This window comes from Seriola dumerili, unplaced genomic scaffold (genome assembly GCF_002260705.1).
Source record: "Seriola dumerili isolate Sdu_G_001 unplaced genomic scaffold, Sdu_1.0 BDQW01000120.1, whole genome shotgun sequence".
Lineage (NCBI taxonomy): Eukaryota > Metazoa > Chordata > Actinopteri > Carangiformes > Carangidae > Seriola > Seriola dumerili.
Genome location: NW_019174375.1, coordinates 958,626 through 979,328, shown reverse-complemented (window position 1 = coordinate 979,328; position 20,703 = coordinate 958,626). Strand labels below are relative to the sequence as shown.

At 44.1% G+C, this 20,703-nt stretch overlaps 1 protein-coding gene across 1 annotated transcript in view; it reads right to left on the bottom strand.

Annotated features, from left to right (window-relative positions):
• LOC111223898 (attractin-like protein 1) overlaps window positions 1-20,703 on the bottom strand; it is a 243,612-nt gene that overhangs the window by 135,454 nt on the left and 87,455 nt on the right. Inside the window, exons 20-21 of the mRNA XM_022748196.1 lie at window positions 15,572-15,665; window positions 4,879-4,931 (exon numbers count right to left, since the gene is read on the bottom strand). Of these exons, the coding sequence (XP_022603917.1) occupies window positions 4,879-4,931; window positions 15,572-15,665 (147 nt within the window). The remainder of the gene's footprint in view (window positions 1-4,878; window positions 4,932-15,571; window positions 15,666-20,703) is intronic.

Below are 20,703 nucleotides of genomic sequence, written 5' to 3'. Positions count from 1 at the left end.
CCCTCAGAAATGACACTTTTTAACTTCCTTTTAAACTTTGATATTAAGTCAAGTTTAAGTTTAAGTTTAAATTAAATACAAGGTTTAATTACAGTACTGTTGTATTGGACTTTACCTTTAAATCAGTGTGAATGTAATATGAAGCTTGGAAGTGGGACACAGTCCGTTTGTGCATTTCTTCTGCTCCACGCATCAAACTCTTACTGAAAGTTACTCAAACTGATTTAAAATCTGTCAGAAAATTTCATCGTCTGTCAAGGGGAAACTATTGGATTGCAAAATAAATAAAAAAAGAAAGACTTTTAGGCCTGTTAGGGCCAATTAATCCACGTTAGATAGGCGTCCAGACAGACTGCCTGTCAGCAAATACTGAGGCATCCTGGACTGAAGCCAGATCGTGGTCTAATGAACGGCCTTAGGCCAGGAAAGATGTTGACTGCTGATCGCTGCCATGAAACCACTGTAAGGTCTGGATTAACTACTGCTTAACTACTACTCATCTTTCATATCATTTTACATTTCACTACAACAAGAAATCGACTCATACCGAGTAGAAACTGCACGTAAAGAAATCAGCCCTGTTCCGATTCTCTTGCTCCTCTGCTTTTGGATGCGACATCATTAGTCAGTGTTTTCTTTTTTTTCTGGATTTCGTGCTGTCCGTCACTAATTGTCCTTTAATTGGGATTGTGAGGCTGTCAGTAAATATTGGAGCCACTTTCCTTCGGCCTGACTAAGCTTTCCCAGCAGGCCTGAGGGCGGCAGTCAGCGCCGACTGTGGCCTGACTGGTGTTAGCCGCTAATTCCACTGACTGCTGGTCTCTCTGGTAGAAGAAGTGGTGGGACACTTGGTGGCCATCCCTAATTAGCCGTCCCTTGTAGCTGACTGTGATGGGATGTGACAGCGGTGTATTAAAGCGCTGTCCCGGTGATGCCCGCTCATAAACGCGAGGCCTGACTGGGGGCAAACTCATTAAATGGCGAAGTTGCTTTTTTCATCAATTGACTGGTGGTTCAATATGACAGTGTTAACTCAACCAAAGCATCACTCTCTGCTCTCTCTGGAGCCGCGCTGTCGATAGCTGCACGCTCACATTCATCAGTCTGATGAAAACATTTCATCAGAGCGGGTTTCTGACTGCTGCTTTCGCACGCTTGGCACTATAATGAAGAACAAGTTCCTGCATTTGACGCGACTTCGCTCTCTATTTCTGTTCAGCTGTCAGGTGTTAAAGCTTGAACCGTAAAGCCGACATTTTCTTTTCATCCTGCAGAGTGGAAACCAAGCACGTGACTCCACATCCTGAAACATCGGAAGCTCGTGGCGACCTGCTGCGGTTTGTGTTCAATGATTCTGCACCTCTGTACAAATGGGAAAGAGGAAAAAGAGGCAGAGAGAGAGAGGGGTAGACTACTAAGCATGTTTGAGTCCGAGCAGATGCCATTGGGGGGGGGGGGGGGGGGGGGGCTGGACTTATGATATTCAGCTGTTCGACCTTGAGCAGTTGTTTGGTTTAGATAATGGCTTTCTGTTCACCTTTGAGGAGTTTGTGGCAAGTGCTTAACCTCTGCTCCTGGACGTTCGGTGCCCTGTGAGTGTTCGGTGTCAGGGTTGCTGCTCTCTGAAGCAGACAGGCAGTCAGACGCTGCTACATGGATGGAATAAATCCGTCCTGCTGCAGTCTGGAGAGGCAGCAGTGAAATATATATATTCAAACTTCAGGGGCCACCTCCTAGAAGCTGAGGCTAAACCCTCCCCTCCTCCCCCCCCGACTTCCACAGAGCAGTCGTCATCACAAGCTGCCGTCCCTGGACACAGAGACGAGTAGCACTATGAGAGTGTACCCATAACAGGACTACGTGTATGTGTGTGTGTGTGTGTGTGTGTGTGTGTGTGTGTGTGTGTGTGTGTGTGTGTGTGTGTGTGGGCTCACCCCTGGAAACCTCCTGCATCTAAAGCAGTTGTTGGATTCACTGGTCTGTGGCCCTTCAAAGCAAAGCAACGCTTCAATCCCCTTGAAACATGTTGCAGTTCAACCATAAAACTATCCCGTAACTTCACACTGTATGAGCAGAAAATTAGAGAAGAAACAGAAAACCCTGCAGGGTGACCGCAGACACAAGGGCGGCTCGTAACGCAGACAGTCTTCCTCCTTTACAGGAAGCAACCTCTCGATTAAACCCCGGGCGGCTGAACACGCACCTTCTCCCTGAGTACGACGGTCCACCAACGAGCCTGAGTGATCGGCATGTAACTGATCAACATCATCTCCGTCCTCCGGAAGGACGGGTGATGAGGCGGCCGTGTGGTTCTGTTTCTGTCTTGCACTTTGTGAAACAACTGCACGATCGTGGACTATCCACGGGAGCTCATACTGACAACAGTCCTGTTGATCTCTCTGCTGTCAGCTGCCTGATAACTTTCCACCGTCTCTTCACATCAAAACGAATCCGCAGGTGGTGCAGATTTTCCAGCAAGGACACTGCCGCCTCTCATATATCCCGCACGTCATTTTATGTGATGGAGATAAACCTTCCCCTCCCCCTCTCCCGATGACATTTAAGGCTAATATTGACCTCAACTGTGATTGCGGCTGCTTTCCTCAGAGCACAGAGGAAATGGATGGCTTTTAAATCAGTAATTTATACACGCATGGGTTTAGAGCAACTGCAGAGTACTTGTCACTTGTGTGTGTGTGTGTGTGTGTGTGAGGGAGGGATGTTGTGTGCATTCATGTGTTATACGTCTGAGTGTGCTCGCTCTTGTTCAAACAAAGCTAACCCCGTTTTACAGACAGCAGAAAAGATAACGTCACATTAATGACGGAACATAATGTAGTCAAATATGTCTGGGGGAAAAAAAAAACACACACTCACACTCACACACACACTCACACACACACTGCCTCAGCTGTAGCCATAGTTACATGGCGGAGCCGAGAACGCACAGACTTTTAAGAGTCATTAACAGCGTGTCTCTATATCTGACTGTATGCATGTGCGTTGTCTGAGGCCGCTTCACAACGCTGGGCGAGGGCATTGCGTTGGTGCCATCTAGTGCCTCCACAACCTCAGTCCTGAAGCCAGCACACAGGGTGAACCACACCGTCCGTGAACAGGAAGTAACTTGTGCTTACGGACTGTTTTACTGACTGCTGCTCCTCTCTCACTGAGTTAAACTTCTGATTCTGTGTCTCAGAGGGTTTACAATAAGGCACGATAAGATAAAGGTGAAACCGACCCCCGGTCACCTTCTTGAACGGGAGTTATTCCTGTGATCAAAGACATATTTGAGGTGACCGGTGCAATCTGTGGCGTGACTCCTCTGATTGCTGCATCCTCTCCAGCCCCCCTCATTGACACAATGATAGCCCGACTCAAGCTGGAGGGCTATTGACATTGACAGGACTTGAACCTTATTCTAGTGTGTCATGATATTAAAACCGACGATGGCAGATCATAGTCTGAATGGGCGTGTGTGTTTGTGTACGTGTGTGTGTGTGTGTGTGTGAGAACGCAGTGAGTGAACATGTGCTTGTGCGCCACAAAACATCTGTTTTGACTACAGCTCTCCCCCTTTCCGTCTGCCCTTTAAAAGGAAAACCAGCAATTTGTTGCAAATGAGCTAAGTCGGTGTGATCCCTGCCAGCATCTGGAAACAGGAAATCACAGTCCTGGACACTTTCTCTCTCTTTATCCATCTTCTCTTTCAAAAAGGAGGAAAATCTTTGTAACCAGCCGCGAGGTTGGTATTCTATATATTTTTTTTTTTAACATCTCATCTCTTGACATGTTGACACGGGTTTCACCCACGTGCATGTGTGTCAGAAACATCTGTCTTACCATCTTAGACCTGAATGGTAATGATTATCCTGTCCTAAACACAATAACGACATGTGGTCATGCTCCGCGCCGCCGCTCAGAGAAGGAGCAGGAGGGCGGAGGTGGCACGACATTGTTGTTAATGCAGCAAGACCTCTTAGGAGTAAGATTAGCATCCAGTCACTTGTGCACCTTGGATGTTTCTTTCTTTAAAAGGTCCCAGTGTTTCCTGTGTTTTATTTGCTGGTTTTAGCGCTTTGATATTTCCACAGTATTAATACAGAACCTAGACCTGATCTATAATCACAACACATGGACACAGACCTTTAGACTGGGGGAACACAATCGTTCCCTACTCTTAAAGAATTAGTTTATCCGCCTAAATTTAACCAAAACTTAACTCAGATCAGGAAAATGTTAATAGTCATTTCACAAAACGGTCACATGGGTTGTTTTTCGACAGCCTCTGACGTTAGGCTGGATGAGCCCTTGATGTATTTAAATGTGCCGTGACACAATAAAGCTTTTCTTCACAGCTATCTGAACTCACTGCAGCGTGAAGCCAGCAGCTCCCGGTGCTGCCGACTGGTCGTGGGATCTCCACAGATTGGAAACCACTACGCTAAAGTGTCCTGCTACCTTTATTTTGAAGGCGGAGTGAGGCTGAGGCTGAGGCAGCATGTGGCCCCGTGTGTGGGGCCCTCTGGTGTAAATGTTTGCATCACACTAACTGTAGTGTACAATGCAACAGCAGAGAAGTGGATTATGCTGCAGCCATGTTTTGAAAAGTTTGAAAAGGAGGTTTTTTTCGCTTGTTTGCATGATTGTTTGTTACAATTAGAATCCAATGTAATCCACGATTACTCAAATCACCCACGAGCCTCTGTTCTCTATAAGAGTGGAAACTACATTTCTGTTACAGGAACCTCTTACATGTGTTTGTTCAACAGTCCCATATAGTATAAAGGTGTGTGTGTATGTGTGTGTGTGTGTGTGTGTGTGGTGCCAGAGAGGTGAGGGAGACTCAGCTGTAGCGGCGGCAGGAAGGGTACTTACAATAACATGTTCCTCTGAGAGGGTTACCAAGGTAACGGTTCTCTGAGTCACATCTGGAACGACATAGGAAAGAAGACAGAGACAGAGAGAGAAAGAGGAATGAAGGAGAAAGAATAGCAGCATTAGCATTCAACACGGACGGAGATTTTACAAAGACACATTTTTGTAATGTGTGTGTGTGTGTGTGTGTGTGTGCAGGTTGTGTGTGTGTGTGCAGGTTGTGTGTGTGTGTCAGGTGGGCCCTTGCTGCAGGTATTGTCTTCCCCCAGCTCTTTGAGAGGTGATTTCCCATGACAGTCCTGTCTAGCTGTAGCTGCTCTGTTTTTCCCAGGGGCCCGCCCACACACACACACACACACACACACACACACACACACACACACACACACACACACACACACACACACACACACACACACACACACACACTTTGAACTATAGTATGAGAGAACAGCTTATAGGTGCTGGGTTATCTGAGATGTGCCATGCTAACCTCCTGAAGTGTTGTAAAATCTAATCTATCTTTATTATTATATAACACTTTTTTAAAACACACTGTTATAACAAGTACACCTGCCCACATCCATCCATCCATCCATCCATCCATCCATCCATCCATCCATCCATAAACCCACACACATTAAATCAATTAAAGCACACGACCAAAATAAACAAAAGGCAGAGTATTTATAAAAAGGCAAACCTGCACAAATGAGTTTTCAGCAGCATTTTAAAAGAGATTCAGCAGATCTGATGGAAATGTGAAGGTAGTTTACGGAGTTGAGGAGTTACAACCTCAAACAGGGTCACCTCTGGATTTAAAATGGAGACAAGAACAGCCAGCTGTAGCATTTCAGAAGTTTTTGTCTGATACTATAGGTAAGACTGAACGAGCTCGGTGATGTGCGGTTCAAAGTTCAAATATCAGTCAGAGAGAACACAGAGAGTCCGACCTCCTCAGAAAAACGATCAGGTCGTATCAGAACTGAAATGGAGGAAAAACTTTGAGACAGAAGTTAAGAGGTTGAGGTCGTTAAGGTTTAACTGAGAAATAAAGCTACGTGTCGTTCGTTTAGCAATGGTAAGAGATGCCACTGACGGAGTTTAGCATATAAAATGAAAACAGAACAGGTCCAAGGATCGACCTTTGGGGGACTCCACAAAGAGACATGAACACTGGAGGATCTGTCAGACGAGGATCAAGAGACACCAACCTGATTTCACCAGTCTGTCAATTAAAGTGGCGTTTTGTGGAGAACTTTAGAAGAGAAGGGGAGTTTAGAAATGGCCTGAGGTTGGCAGCTTTATCTCTGGTATCTAGGAAGGGTTTTTTCTTCTTTTTTTTTTTTAAATAGGCTGTCTGGAAATAGTCTGATATGGAGCCAGAGGAGAGAGATTGATTGATAATAGAGAGAAGATGAGGGGGGGGGGGGGGGGGGGGGTATGACTTGAGGAACGTGTTGAAGAATTTTAGTAGGGATAATATCTATCTATCTATATCTAAAGAGTTTGTGCATGGAGCGACTGATAACGCGATTAAAGTGATAAACTTTGAAGGTTGAAATGTGACCTAAGATTATTGATCTTGTCAACAAAGAACTTTAGGAACTTGATCGGAGGAGGTGGCGGGAAAATCAAGAATGACTAACAAAAAAAAAAAGAAACGAGGGATTATGCTTGTTATTGTTGATTAGACGAGACAAATATTTCCCGCTCTTGCATCTTTGATGAGTTGATTAACAGCTCCTCCGTGTGAAGGTAGCGAACATGATCATTTATCCGTCGCCGCTCAGCCTTTCTATATTCTCCTCTATGGCGTCGGATGGAATCATTTATCTGAGGGCGACGGGTTGACAACTGGGGCCAGTCTGGACTTAATTGGAGCCAGAGGTGCACAGTTAGTGGAGTCATTAATATTGGAAAACTAAGGAGCTGTCTTGAACAAATCAGAGAAGAGAGTTGAAAACCCCCGGCCGCAGAGTCTCCATTAAAGATGCAAGACTGTATGATTTGTTTCCGAGAAGTAAAATTTGACTCTGCGACCGCGTCAAAAAATTATACGTTTGCGGTCAGAAATCAAACCAGTCGTGTGGAAGGAATTCAGAGTCAGGCCGAGCATGAAGGCCCGGAAACATGTTGCGGTACATTAGAGGGATCATCCATGTGAAAATCACCTACAATAATGATCTTGTCAAATTCGAGCGCGACAGACGAAAGCGGATTTGAGAATTCATTCATAAGGGGTCGACAGATAACTACACAACAAGCTCGGCAGCTTAAGATCCAGACGTAAGTAAATGGGACACATTTTTTCGGTGGCTCTTATAAACCATCTGAGAACATCGCAATCAATTGGATCAGTTGGATGCAAAGGTCTTAAAAGGAAAAGTCTTTTTTTGAATATTAAACATTCGTCGTTCCCCGTGAGCTTGAATGGACGGGGGCTGAAAAGTTTGGAGCTGCTTCGTCGTGGAGGACGGCAGCTGGATTGAGCTTCGATTCACAGCAATAACAATGGATTCCACTGGAGAATCAGTAATGGCAAAAACTGAACACAGCGTCTGAATAACACCCCCCCCCCACCTCCCCAGCACCATGATCCTCTTCTCTAATGTTGATCCATTTGCTCCAAAACTATCAACAAAAGCAGCAGATCCATCCTTGTTGTGTAGAAGATACACCAGGTTCAATACTACAGAGGTTGAATACTAAATAAGAGATTTTTAGTGCAGTAATGCAACTATTAAGGTTTTGCTTTGTATTCCTCTTTCATTCAGATGTTAATTTCCCTCTTTGGATTGACATTAATCAGTGAGCGGTTTGCGGGAGAACAAAATAAGAAACATACTTGACATACTTTGACAGTGGCGAGACCAAAAACCCCCCCGTGACATTTCAGTTTAAACACGACTCGCATTACGGACGCACTTTTCAAGGAAGAATAATAATATATGAAAAAAAACAACAAAAAAAAACCAATGTGAAAATGCATAAATATCAGGGCGCTGCCAGTCATCTATTGTCAAAGAATCTACTCAGCTTTTCCATTTGCATTTCATTTTGACATTTCAGCTCAGTTATTCACTGTGACCAGATAGAGGTCGACTACCTTTTAAAAAAAAAAGGCACACGTTTGCTGATGGACGGTAATTGGCTGCGGTTGGAAGTCGTGACCTTTAGGTGAAGGGGAAAGCCTCTGGTGACCAGTAAGCTCCACCACAACACAATTAGGTAGAAAAAGAAGCAGAAATCTAATGAATTTTTGAGGTCCAGGAACTTAACGGCACCTTAGGATAATGTAAACTTTAACACAGCAAATGTAATTTCAAGAAAAACATTAGTGCTACAGGAGTTTTTTTTTTCCAGTTATCATAGAGGAATGATGCGTATGCTTTTGAAGCCATTAAAGTGTCAAGATGGATGACGAGTACCTGAGGTAGTTCACAGGCCACAGATAAGAAAATTAGCGCCTGGCAGTGGAGGACAAAAGCCGGACTCTCAGTGTCAGCGGAACGGGAGAGAGATGTTAGCGATGTGACGAGACGACCGAAAACGTAATTGTCATTATAATTAACGTGTCTTTTGCGGGAACGTTTTTTTCGTCGCTGTGATGGGAGTACTGTGAGTCTGATTTTTTTTTTTGTCTCTCTCTCGTGTGTGTGTGAAAATGTGAGTGCGTCTGTAAGATTTTCACCTGGAACGGCTGCAAAAAGGGGAAAAACAGAAAAACATTATTGACATTGCAAGAGCTTGATGAAATTCTGTATCGCTGAAAAAAGAAAAACTCGCTGGTTTATCAAACACATGTGCTGGTCTTTGACGGGCTTTACTAAATATGGACAATAAATCATCCAAAGCACCTCAGAGGAGGGGGGGGGGGGGGTCACAGAAGGACAGAGAGAAGAAGAGAAAAGGTGGAGAAAACAAAGAGAGCATAGAAAAAAAAGAAAGAACACACAGGAAAAGAATGACAGAGGAAGAAAAAAAGAGGAACAAGTGACCGAGAAGAGGTGAGGTTTACAGCTGGAGTGTTTTGTGAATTCTCTCGTAGCGCCGCAGCAGGTCGCAGAGCCGCGCTGGATACTGAATATTTCATTCTTCCATAAACACCCCCCCCCCCCCGGCCAAGGACGAGGTCCTTAAACCACAGCAGCCTCACACAGAGTCTCCATCCCGAAAACCGGGAGTTTACAACAACATTAAAAAAAAGCAAACAGCGAGGCCGCTTTTCCTCTAATGGCAGCACATAAACACATTTGAATTCTGGACCAAACTGCTGAAGAAATTACCGTTTGGCCCCTTTCCAAGGAAGCTACATGTGCTTACATTTCACTTCAGTCCGGCACCGCTCTGCAGTTCTTGTGTTAAGGCTTCGATAAGGAAACACTTACTGGATATGACAGGCAGATAAAGACACATACTTTAAAGCTGAAATCAGTAACTTACTCGGCTACAGTTCAACTCAGTTATATCACTTACTGCATTTAGAAACGGAGAAAAAGCGAATGCACTACAGTAAAGAGAAGTGCAGGTTTACAACACAATACAAACTGTAATGTTTACCTTTATTTGCTTCGATGCCATGAATCTATAAATACCATAAACAAGTTACTAGAGCGGGAAACTTGATTAACACTTGTTTAGCTGCTTCCAATAATCGACTCTGTTGCGTATTGTGTCGAGCTGCTGCATCACTGAATCGGAAAAGCACGTGTTAAGAAGAACGACAGCACGACAGATCACAAAGTCAAGGTCAAATCTAGGAAAAGTTAAACATGAGAGAGAGAGAAAGAAAGAAAGAAAGAAGGATTTCCTACAGAGGTGGAGGAGGGAAGCTTAAGACAGGATGAAAGAGGCTTATTAAACCAACAGTTTGGGATCCGGAGAAGAGAGCGGCATCCTCTCATGAGGACTCTGTCACTTTAAAAGCTTTGGAGTTGCTCCCAGCCGACTGCCACAAAGGAGCACATGGAGGACTAAGCTTGTTTCAGCACACGATGATTTATTGTCATAAATGTAATGTCATAAATTGCCCAGGGCCCCGTTTGGAGCCAATAAGATCTAAAAATACTTCTGCCACGTATTTTAAATTACTGAACAATTTTTATTTAAGCTGCAGTTGCATTTCTAAATATTAAAAAATGGCCTCTCCCTCCCCCAGAAGAGGTTGGACATCAGGTAATCAGCTGGTTTTGTTTAAGAATATCAGCAGGGTGGACAGTTTCCTTTTGATTGATCAGATTTAATTAGTCCATATCAGATATATCAGTTTCATATCAGATAAATGTTGGTTCGGTATCGTTGTGTATGAGCTAGCTGCCGCTGCTTTGGAGAGACGCCTCTAAAAGGTGCAGATCAGTATGAAATTCAACAAAACACCTCAACACAGCTGGAAAATAATAAGATCCAATATAGTGATGGTGTCTCTGCTGTTAGTCAAGTATCTATCGAGGAAGTTTCCAATAAGCTAGTGCTGCACTTTTTATTCCATCTATATTAAATCATTATATATATATATCAGTGTATCATTAAATCATAAACACATTTGCCAAATTAAAAACAAAACAAAACATAGTAAAAACAAAGTTAGCCATGTAGCTAGTTAGCCCAAGGCTAACAGTGGCAAAATATATGTTTTAACATTTACATATGTGTTAAATTCAACATGGAGAGTCACAGAGAAGAAGGATAAGCAGTCTTGACAGAGGATAGATTGGGGGGGGGGGCTATCTTCTCTCTTGGGATGGGGGGGGGACTGAAGTCCTGGATGCAGAGCTCCAACAAAAAGGGGATGGACACTTAAGCTGCTTACAACAGCCTACTGGGGAAAGGATAAGGGCCACACAGGACTGGACCACCTCATCACTTAAAAACACACTCTGACTCAGCTACACTCTGAGACACACACACACACACACACACACACACAAGTACTCTGTAGTTGCTCTAAACCCATGCAAAGATAGACAAATTGGAGATTAAAGGTCACAATGATATTGGTCCTGCTTTAATGTGTGAGTCTGTTTCACTTGAGAATAAAAGAAAATTAAATGTGTGTGTGTGTGTATTTGTTTCAAGCGTTATGATTCTTACAAATGTAAAAATGACACTGTGCCGTTCTAAAAAAAAAAAAAAGAAAAAAGAAACATCACTGCACACCGAACACACACACACACACACACACACGCACGCACACACACACACACACACACACACGCACACTCCACAGTCAAGTACAGGAAGAGATGCAAATTAGAAGTCAATTAGCGGAGTTCTCTACATATGGAGTCCAATTAAAGCTAAATCAACACAATCAAACAATCAGTCGGATGATGACGAGAACACGGGGAGAAATAAAGTGGAGACCTCTGTAAAGTGCATGTTTAAGTGCTGATGTGAAGCACACACACTCAACACTGACAATTAAACAGGTTCGAATTTTTTAAATGAATTATTTGTGAATGTCATTAATTAAAACTGTAACCACAGAAACAGCAGGATAACATCTGGTGAGCAAACTACCTACAGTATCTATCTCTACCGGATCTACCGGATCTACCGGAGCGTCTGCAGCCCAGGTACAGAGCAGCGATCTTGACCTGTCACCTTCACACTCGGAGCTTTCCTGTCTGTAGAACAGCTGTTACTTCTCACACTTCTCACAGCAGCTCCACGTAAAACGCGGCGTACACCGGCTTTAGCTGCGATGCCATTTGTGCTCCGGAGAAAAAAAATCTCTCAGCAACCGCTGCTTAAACTTTATTTACTGTAAACGTTCCTTGACGTCTAATGAGTCGACCGACAGCTCATGGATTGATTTCTTGATAAGGAACAGGAAGAGAAGAGCAGAAGTTGGACTATTTATGGTGAGAAATGACAGAAAATTCAAGATTTTATAATTACATCAAACCAATAAAGCTGGATATGGATTCCTGATACTTTCTAAATGCGTCTATAGGAGCCAGAATAAATGTCTGGGGCAGTTTGTAGTTTTCTTTACTTAATCTTTGATCAGTTACTTCCTGATTTCTATCAACACTTTGAAAACTATCCTGTAAAAAGCAGCTTATAAAGTAACCAAGAGGGGTAAAATAATTATGACTTTCACAGAAGAGACCGCTGTTTTTTCCTGCGTGGAACTTTTATCCATTATTACTGTAACCATGACAACGCTGTCCAATACACCTGCTGCCGCTCGGCTCCTACAGGTCGTATCTGAGGGTGGGGACAAGCGCCACATATTATGTTGGGAGGACTTTTGCAATTTAGACCATTTTATGTGAGAAAGAGTCATATTTAGCCGCTTGTGTTTAGACTGGTGGATCCCACAGTGAGGGCGGTTGCCTTGACGACGGGCCCGAGGGCGTGAAACAGACTTAAACATCTGAATCATCGTATTGAAAAACCCTGTTAAATATGCAGCTTCGCCACAGCTAACTGAGCTGAGACGAGTCACGCTCAGGTCGTCACACAAACAAACACAAGATGCGTTCAGGCGCACGAGTAATATAAAGCGTCGTTTAAGAGATGTGTCACTTTGACACGGGGAAGGTTCGCAGCAAAGTGAGGCATCAAGAAGGATCCATACTTTATGTTCAGCTCCTAAAAACCTAGAAGACTTCGTGCTCCTGCGGGTGTTTACTTTTGTCTGCAGCATGAAACGTCCTGATTATGGTTGAGGGAAGAAAAATATATTGCGAGGCACAATTTGTTTGTGAGGAAGACAAAAGGAGGAAGAAGCCGATTTCTTATGAATGAAACAGGATGAAGACAGGTGCACACAAATCTAGTATGAGACACATGAGGATACACACACACACACACACACACACACACACACACACACACACACACACACACACACACACCTGCTTTTACCTAATGGCCCCATTATTTCTAACTCTAAGCATTTGTGACTTTTAACACACAAACATGGCGTCCACACACCTGCCGCAGGTCTGAGGGCATTGCTGCCCCCCCCCCCCCCCCCCGGGAGAAATTGCTCGTTCATAATCAAAACGAGAAACAAATGGCCCCTCTGCGTGGCACGCCATTTTTGGAGTGACTCAGCCAAAATAAACAGCGGCGTGACAAGAGAGACATTTAGAAAGAAGAGAGAGAGAGAGAGAGAGAGAGAGAGAGAGAGAGAGAGAGAGAGAGAGAAGGTGTCAGAGCAAATAAAAGGTGAAAGCGAGTGCAGCGCACTGGTTTAGGGATGCACAAGCGAACACACACACACACACACACACACACACACACACACACACACACACACACACACACACACACACACACCCTTTCAGCCTTCTGTGGAGTCTCCAGCAGAATAATGCGCCTGAGAAAGAAACATTACATACAATTATTTTTTTGTAGTTGACACAGAAGTTAATGTTTTGCGTTTTAATCGTTTTCACGGCAAATTTCTCCGTCGCCATTTCTCTTGCTCCGGTACAAGGAGAAAATGTTCCCGATTCTTGTCACCAGTCCGTATATTCACTATAGATCTACAGTAAGTCCTGCCCACGCTAGAGCTTCCCCAGCAGAGCTAGAAACCTCCTCAAGCTGAAAAGCTCCATCGGAAATTATATTCAGATTAAAAAACTTTCCAGAACACCTCAATCCAGATTATTCCTTTTCCATGCAGAGCTGCACGTTAATAAAATATGGTTAAAAATCAACAAAATAAGAGTTTAAATTGTGAAACATTGACAGAATTATAAACCCTGTCCATCAAAAACACCGTTAACTGTGTCTGTATGTCAAAGTAAGTATCCGTGAGCACGTGCAGTCACGCGTGTGTTTGTGTGTGCGATACGTCCGACAGCACCGAGAGCAGGAACACACTGATTAAAGTCGACGGTAAACATGTGGCGAGGCGTCTCAGTGCGCGGGTGAGGGGCGGGTCGGCGGAGCCTCAGTCTGAGTCTTGTCACTGCGAGGAGACCGGGATCATTCGGAGGTTACGCTGAGGTTAGCAAGAGGCAGCGAGTGGTGAAGGTCAAAGTTCAAGTCAAGTTGAACGACTGTGTGTGTTTTTTATATTGAAAATAAAAGGCAGTAGATTTTATTTTGCATAATATTATATTTTACATTTACGCATTGAAAATAATCCTACAACTGTGTGTGTGTGTGTGTGTGTGTGTGTTTTTGTGCGTATGTGTGGGAATAGTAAACACAACAGCTGTAAGTGCAAGATGTTAAAAATAAACAAAATAACACGCCCACCTAACACCATCACAACAGCTCCTCAGGCAAAAACCTCATGAGAGTGACCAGAGAAACCACCAAGATTATGAAACATGTACCACACACACACACACACACACACACACACACACACACACACACACACACACACACACACACACACACACACACACACAGAGTATACAGACAAACGTTCAGGTATTTACAATCAATAATATATGAAACATACTCTCAGTTTGGACAGAGACAACGAATGTGTGTGACTGCTTCAGTTTCTACTTCCATTGTACTGTGTGCGCCTTTTGTTTGACATGGCAAACCACACACACACACACACACACACACACACACACACACACACACACACACATTAATGTACTCTCTGTCTCTGCTTTCTAGCCTCGCCTGCTAGATTTATCGATGCAGCAATTTTCAGTCTGTCTCCATGGTGCGTTGCTCAGCCAAGCCATTTAGGATATTGTAGTGCTGCAGTGGTCATGTCTGGCACAGTTAAGGGAAAACACACACACACACACACACACACACAGACAAACATTTGTTCAGCGTTGCTCTTTCTTTCGTTCTGGCAACTAAAAGCTGTTTAGCCTACAATCGCAAAAACAGCTGCTTAAAGGCCTTCAGTGTCACGCCAAAGCATTTTCTGACTGAGCGGCCATGTTTGGACATCACTGTGCAGCCAGCTTTATGAAGTCTGTGTCGCTCGTTGTCAAAATATTTTGTTCAGTGGGAGAGAGAGAGATCTTTAGGATTAGGACCCTCTTCTAACTGCTGCTTGTTATTGTTCTTAATAACAATGATGTGTATTTCTGAGAGCTAAAGGCGGCTGAAAACTCACGCACCCCTGCACACGTGTCAGACGTGGTGAACATTTACATGTTTTCAGGGTCTTAAGGGTTTTAAGGCTCGATTAGCGAAAGCATATCCCTGACGCTACGTTTCAAATTTCTTTGGCTCATCTGAAGACTTTCGCGATGCTAAATTGTAAAGCTTTTGAGTTTTTCGTGGAACAGCGTTGTCCTCGGCAACATGGTCAATTACGACTTCTTCTGGCCCCAACTGTGACATGATTTATACTTTGATGTTCTTCTCCTAACGGGTCGAATACATCCACCTCAAACATGGTCAGGAAATATACTTCAGACCGTGGTGACGCTTTACTGTTTTCATCGAACAACATTGCCCTGGGAATGTGCCGAATTTCGGTGTTTCACCATGAAACAGGAAGTTGTTGCTGAGGGACACGGGATCCTTAAAAAACTCCTGACACCTCAGGATAGAATATCAACCAAGTAACATATACAGCACATATTACATCCCAAACCATCCCCCTCCCTCCCAAACTGCAAGGGCTCCATCAACGCCACTTGCAGCCTTAATTGTCTAATTGGATCACCTAATGATCGAGGGCCCGGCAGGATGGGGGTGGGATGGGCGTGTAATCACAGTTATATGATCATATACTCACAGCTGACACTGGTCGCCCTTGATGCCCTTGGTGGTGCAGAAACACTTCCCTGTGTTGACGTGGCACACGTTGGCGTGGCTGTTACACTTACATGCTGCAAGGAGAAGAGAAAGAGAGAAAGAGAGAAAGAGAGAAAGAGAGAGAGAGGTTAGGATTTTATTTTGAAGTAGGATCTCTTGGTGGTATCTTAAGGACAACGGAGCAAGGAAGGAAAGAGAGAAGGCGAGAGAAGAACGCTTAAGAAAACAGTGGGGGAAAAAAAAAAAGAAAAAGGAAAAAGGGCAAATCATTTTCTGAGAAAAACAAAGCATCTTTCAGCTCTGAGTCATTCTCACTCTGCACCAACAGGCGTTAAGTTCCTGATTGAAATGTTTTCTCTCCTTTCCCTGCAAAACTGAACCTGATGCACCTTCACCTTTACCTAACCGGAGCATCATTACCTCCCCGATGTGATGCATTCCCTCTCAAATGTGTTTGAAATAAAACCGTTTGGGCAGAAATAGTTTCTGGACAACATGAGGTCTCCACCAGTACGACCTCGTGCGGCCCAAAGCCGAGAAGAGATCCCTTCTTTAAGAGTTTGGAGGACAAAGTCGAATGGATATAGACGCTAAATGAAGCTAATATGTCTCTGAAGTTTCTCTGTTTAGTGCGTTATCCTCTTCGCATTTCGCAGGTTGGTGCTTCCTCACCGTTTTCCTTTAAGCTTGCAGTAACTGTCATTGGCCACTTGGGGGCGGCAGAAACGATTTGTGAGCAGCAGTGACACATCACAACCTTTTTTTTAAGTCGATACGGCGAACAGTTGCTAATTTACACATCTAGCATTAACAGGGCGGCGTTATCGTGTATTTGGGGACGTGTTTCTGGTCACCTGGTCAATATAAGACCAACAGTCACTCGCTTTTATCTTTTTGGTCTAAACTCCAGAGGGAAATATCCGGCTCTTTAGCTGCTTGATGTTCCGCTGTGTTCACCTTCAGTCCTGCGGGCCGCCCTTCAGGTAAACTGAATATTTTCACACAGACAGAAACAAATAATAATCAGTATGTTTTTTAATCAAGATGAATAAGATACAAAAACACACAGCGGTCGTGTTGTGACAAGGGAGCTGAAAAGTCTCGGTGTTGAAGGCCAGATGTCAGAATACGACAGTGGCGGCACTGAAGGGAGAGACAACACGAGTTAATAAGGTGACAAGCTGTTTTTATAAACATCATGAAAGATGTATTTGACTTTCAGAGGAGACGGAGGGGCTGCAGGAGGCAACATCCTGAATGGTGAAATTCGGCTTTTGGGAGCCACTTATTGTAGGTTCGCCTCGCTTTTGATTAGAGGCGCGGACACGGCGAGTCTAATCTCTTTAATCGTTTTGTGATGTAAAAGCAAAACATGACGGCGGCCGCGTGATTCACATGGAGCCGGCCTGTAATTCAGACACTAAATCACTTCTGCATGGGTCGACTAATGGCAGAGAACAAACAAGAACGTGCTCTACGGCGCTCGCATGGCGGTGTGTGTGTGTGTGTGTGTGTGTAAATGTGTGTACACTGCCATACAAGGCCGTGCTTTCCCCGTGTCCCCCATCTCCAACCAGATTGACTTTGTGCTTTGTTCTTATTCTTTCCAACTGGCGCCGACACCGGCCTGTGTGATAAACACAGTGGTGCGCGCTCAGGTCAAGGTGAAGCCAAAGCACCAACAGATAATGAGAAGAAAACAACCTCCTCTATCCCCTCTGCCCCTCTGCATGATTTCGATTGCTTACACAGAACAAAAACAAGGTAGCAGACATAAACGCTGCTTTAAATATTTAGATTTTTATTAGCACACACACACACATACACACACACACACACACACACACACACACACACACAGCGTAGCAGGAAAAACAAGGTTGTTCATTAGGGACATTCAAATTTCATCTGGCTAGAAGTTGAGAAGCAGGGCCGCTGACGGAAGATGCGGCATCGATAACAAAATACAATTTCAATGTGTTTCTTGAGATGACACTGACCCGCCACTAAAGACAGAAGGAGACGCTGAACTGTGAGGCTTTCAGAGATAACACAGCCTTAACAAAAAAAGTGGCTTTTACGCTCGAGACGATGAGACAATGTGAGACAAGGTGTGTCGGCGCAGCCTCGGGTCACCCTGCTGTTCGTACAATATCGATGTAGGAGACAGTCAACGAAAAGGGGCGTACGAAGGACACGCACGCTCGGAGAAACGCACGTGCACGCGCTCACATAGATTCTGCCGATGGCACTTGATGAAAGACAGAGAGACGGCGAGGGAAGAATCTGCCAGCGAGTTCAGACTGCTCTCAGTTTTCACTCTCTAACTGTAATAACAAAGGGCAAATTACAGGTTGAGTGAAGACACTTGAACAGATAGACATAACACAATCTATAAGCCTGTCATTTGGTGACAACAAATTAGATTATTTCAGATCTCAGAGTAAAACAGAGTGACACAGGGCTGCACTAACCCCCCCCCCCATCTCTTCAAACAAACATGAAACCACTGTAATCCCCTCAGCAGTAAACAAGATCCTGCTTCCAGCAGAGACGTCTCGGCACAGACCGGCTCCCCGCTCGGCACACTCTGATGGGAAGCTGAGATATAAAAGCCGCTGTAGCATTTCATCAATGTACAGAAATGAAACGACTGCGTAAATATCAACAGACTTGAGAAAATAAAGCTAAACACACTCACGCCTCTGATGCAATAGCTAACGAGCTAACAGCTAGCGTCTCTCTGAAGCGCTAAAACGTGAAACTGCAAAAACAAAAGAATCCAGAACGATTGTATTTCAGGACAAAATGTTATTAAGCTCGGGCGACATCCAAATGTTTTTCTTCTTTTTTTTGCACAATTTTGCCACATTTTTGTCCAATATTAAAATAAACAAGACGTGTTTGGGAAAGTTTGACGCTTTCACCACAACAAATGAAAAGTTGTGTGTCTCTACCCGCCTGATACGAACCGTAGGAGCGTCTCCTGAATCAGCGCCGCATGCCACCGTCGTTTGATGCTGTAATATTACATGAAAGGTTTGGGTTAGGTGCAGGTAAAGGATCACGGTTGGGGGTTGAAATAAGTACTCGTGTCGTTATGGTTACAATGATAAACCATTGTGATCATGTTTACTAGAAACAACGCTGGGAAACAAAACAAGACAAACTGAGGTTGAATGTTTTTGACGTGCTCCTTTGCTCCTGTCATATTTACTCCGGCCACTAGAGGGCGCTGTCACTTGACCATGAACGTGGGGGTTGTTTTTCACAAAAAGCAACATGTATTAAAAAAACAAACAAAGCACAGACACAGTAGAAACTATGACCTTCAACTTCACACACGACCAATAAATGTCATCCTGCATCCTCCTTCACCTTCCTCCTTCACCTGCAGATGCATTCAGCGTCACCGTCGGTGTCGCTCACCTTTCATATTCTGCGCCGAAGCTGATCAAACAGTGAAACAGGCCTGCAGGCTGCTCCAGGATGTTACACCCCGAGGTTCACAGACAGGAGTTGTCAGTGCGCTGTCACTGCTCTAAATGTGCAAGATTCAAAGTAACGCTGCTGGAACATTTATGCATAACAGTCAGCAGCCTCAGCACACAGCGCACAAAGTGGTTCAAGAGACACTTGTACTGTCTGTCAAAGCTTATAAAAAAGGATAACGGGTCAAATAAGACGTCAAAAGGCAGAAGAAAGTCTTCTAACGCCGCAGCCACTACTGAGTCGACTCTCTCCAAACAAGGAGATTCCTCAAAGTAAAATACGCACTCGCTGATCCGACCGGTCTGTAGACACAATCATATTAAAGCGCCCCGAGGAAGTGAACTCAATTCTGCGGGAAGCGGAGAGGTGAAGGATTGGAAGGAGCAGGGGAATCGTAAAAAAAATGAGTGGATGAATGAAGTGGATGGAGGAGAAAGCGCATCACGCGTCACACCTGCTGACAACACAGAAAATAAGCCACAATAAAAAGAAACCTGATCTCTTAGCAAAAAAAAAGGCTGATTTGATATAAATCATATTTCCCGTGACTCGTTCAAGCCCCCTGAAGAGAGCGCAATTTCTCACTCCACTGCTTCTGCATGTTGTTGTGTGTGTGTGTGTGTGTGTGTGTTTGTGTGTGTGTGTGTGCGCGAGTCAGTCAGAGATGAGGAAATAAGTCAGTGAGGAAACATTAGAGAACAATCCTCACTGAGCCTGTTATCTGTTTCTACACTCGGCTTTGTCTTATTCCTGAGTGTGTGTGTGTGTGTGTGTGTGTGTGTGTGTGTGTGGCTAGCAAGCTAAGCTAAGCTAAAGAGCCTAAACTCACAAACTCAATCCATATGAATTTCTTCAACTGTAAAACATCTGATCTCTCCATGCATCAACCTCCGAACACACAGATGATCAAAATGCATGTTGAGGAAACTTGACCTGCGCCTCCTCTACGTCTCTGCTGCTCCGGAGCAAAACAAGTTCCCGCCACTGATAGAATAAAGGAATTTCTCGATCAAAAAACCATTTCCTGTTGAAATGAATCCATGTCTGATACACCACACACACCTTTTTAAACAAACAACATCACTAAGGTCGGTCAAACCAAAACACACCAACATGCCGGTCTGAGGAGAGCTGCGTAAACCTGACTCGTCATTCTGAGAGACACAGTAACACATGTTGCTCATGTAAAGCAATAATCTCTCAGTTACTTGTTAACGTGTCTTTATAAAGCCGGGCGCCACTGACCCTGTTTACAGATCAGTAGCTTGTTTTGTTTTAATCTTAAAAAAAAAAAAGAAACCAACATACTGTTAGAAACAAACACAATCTTTGTTTTCTTAACTACTCTGAATGACTCAGTGCTCCACAATCAGCATCCATTTCTATTTTTCCCCCATTTTTCTCTTTGTTTTACGTTACATGAGGCGGAGCTGCAGAGACATGTTCGAACACGCAGGAGAAAATATATATATATATTTTTTTATGTGTAATTTTAATTAGAGGTCATAATCCCTATATAACATGACGGTCCGAATGTCAACAGTGCTGCGATTCCCATCTGCTGAAAATGTGTGCAGCATGCTCACACCTAGCAGATGTGTTGATTGGCCTGCAGGTCAG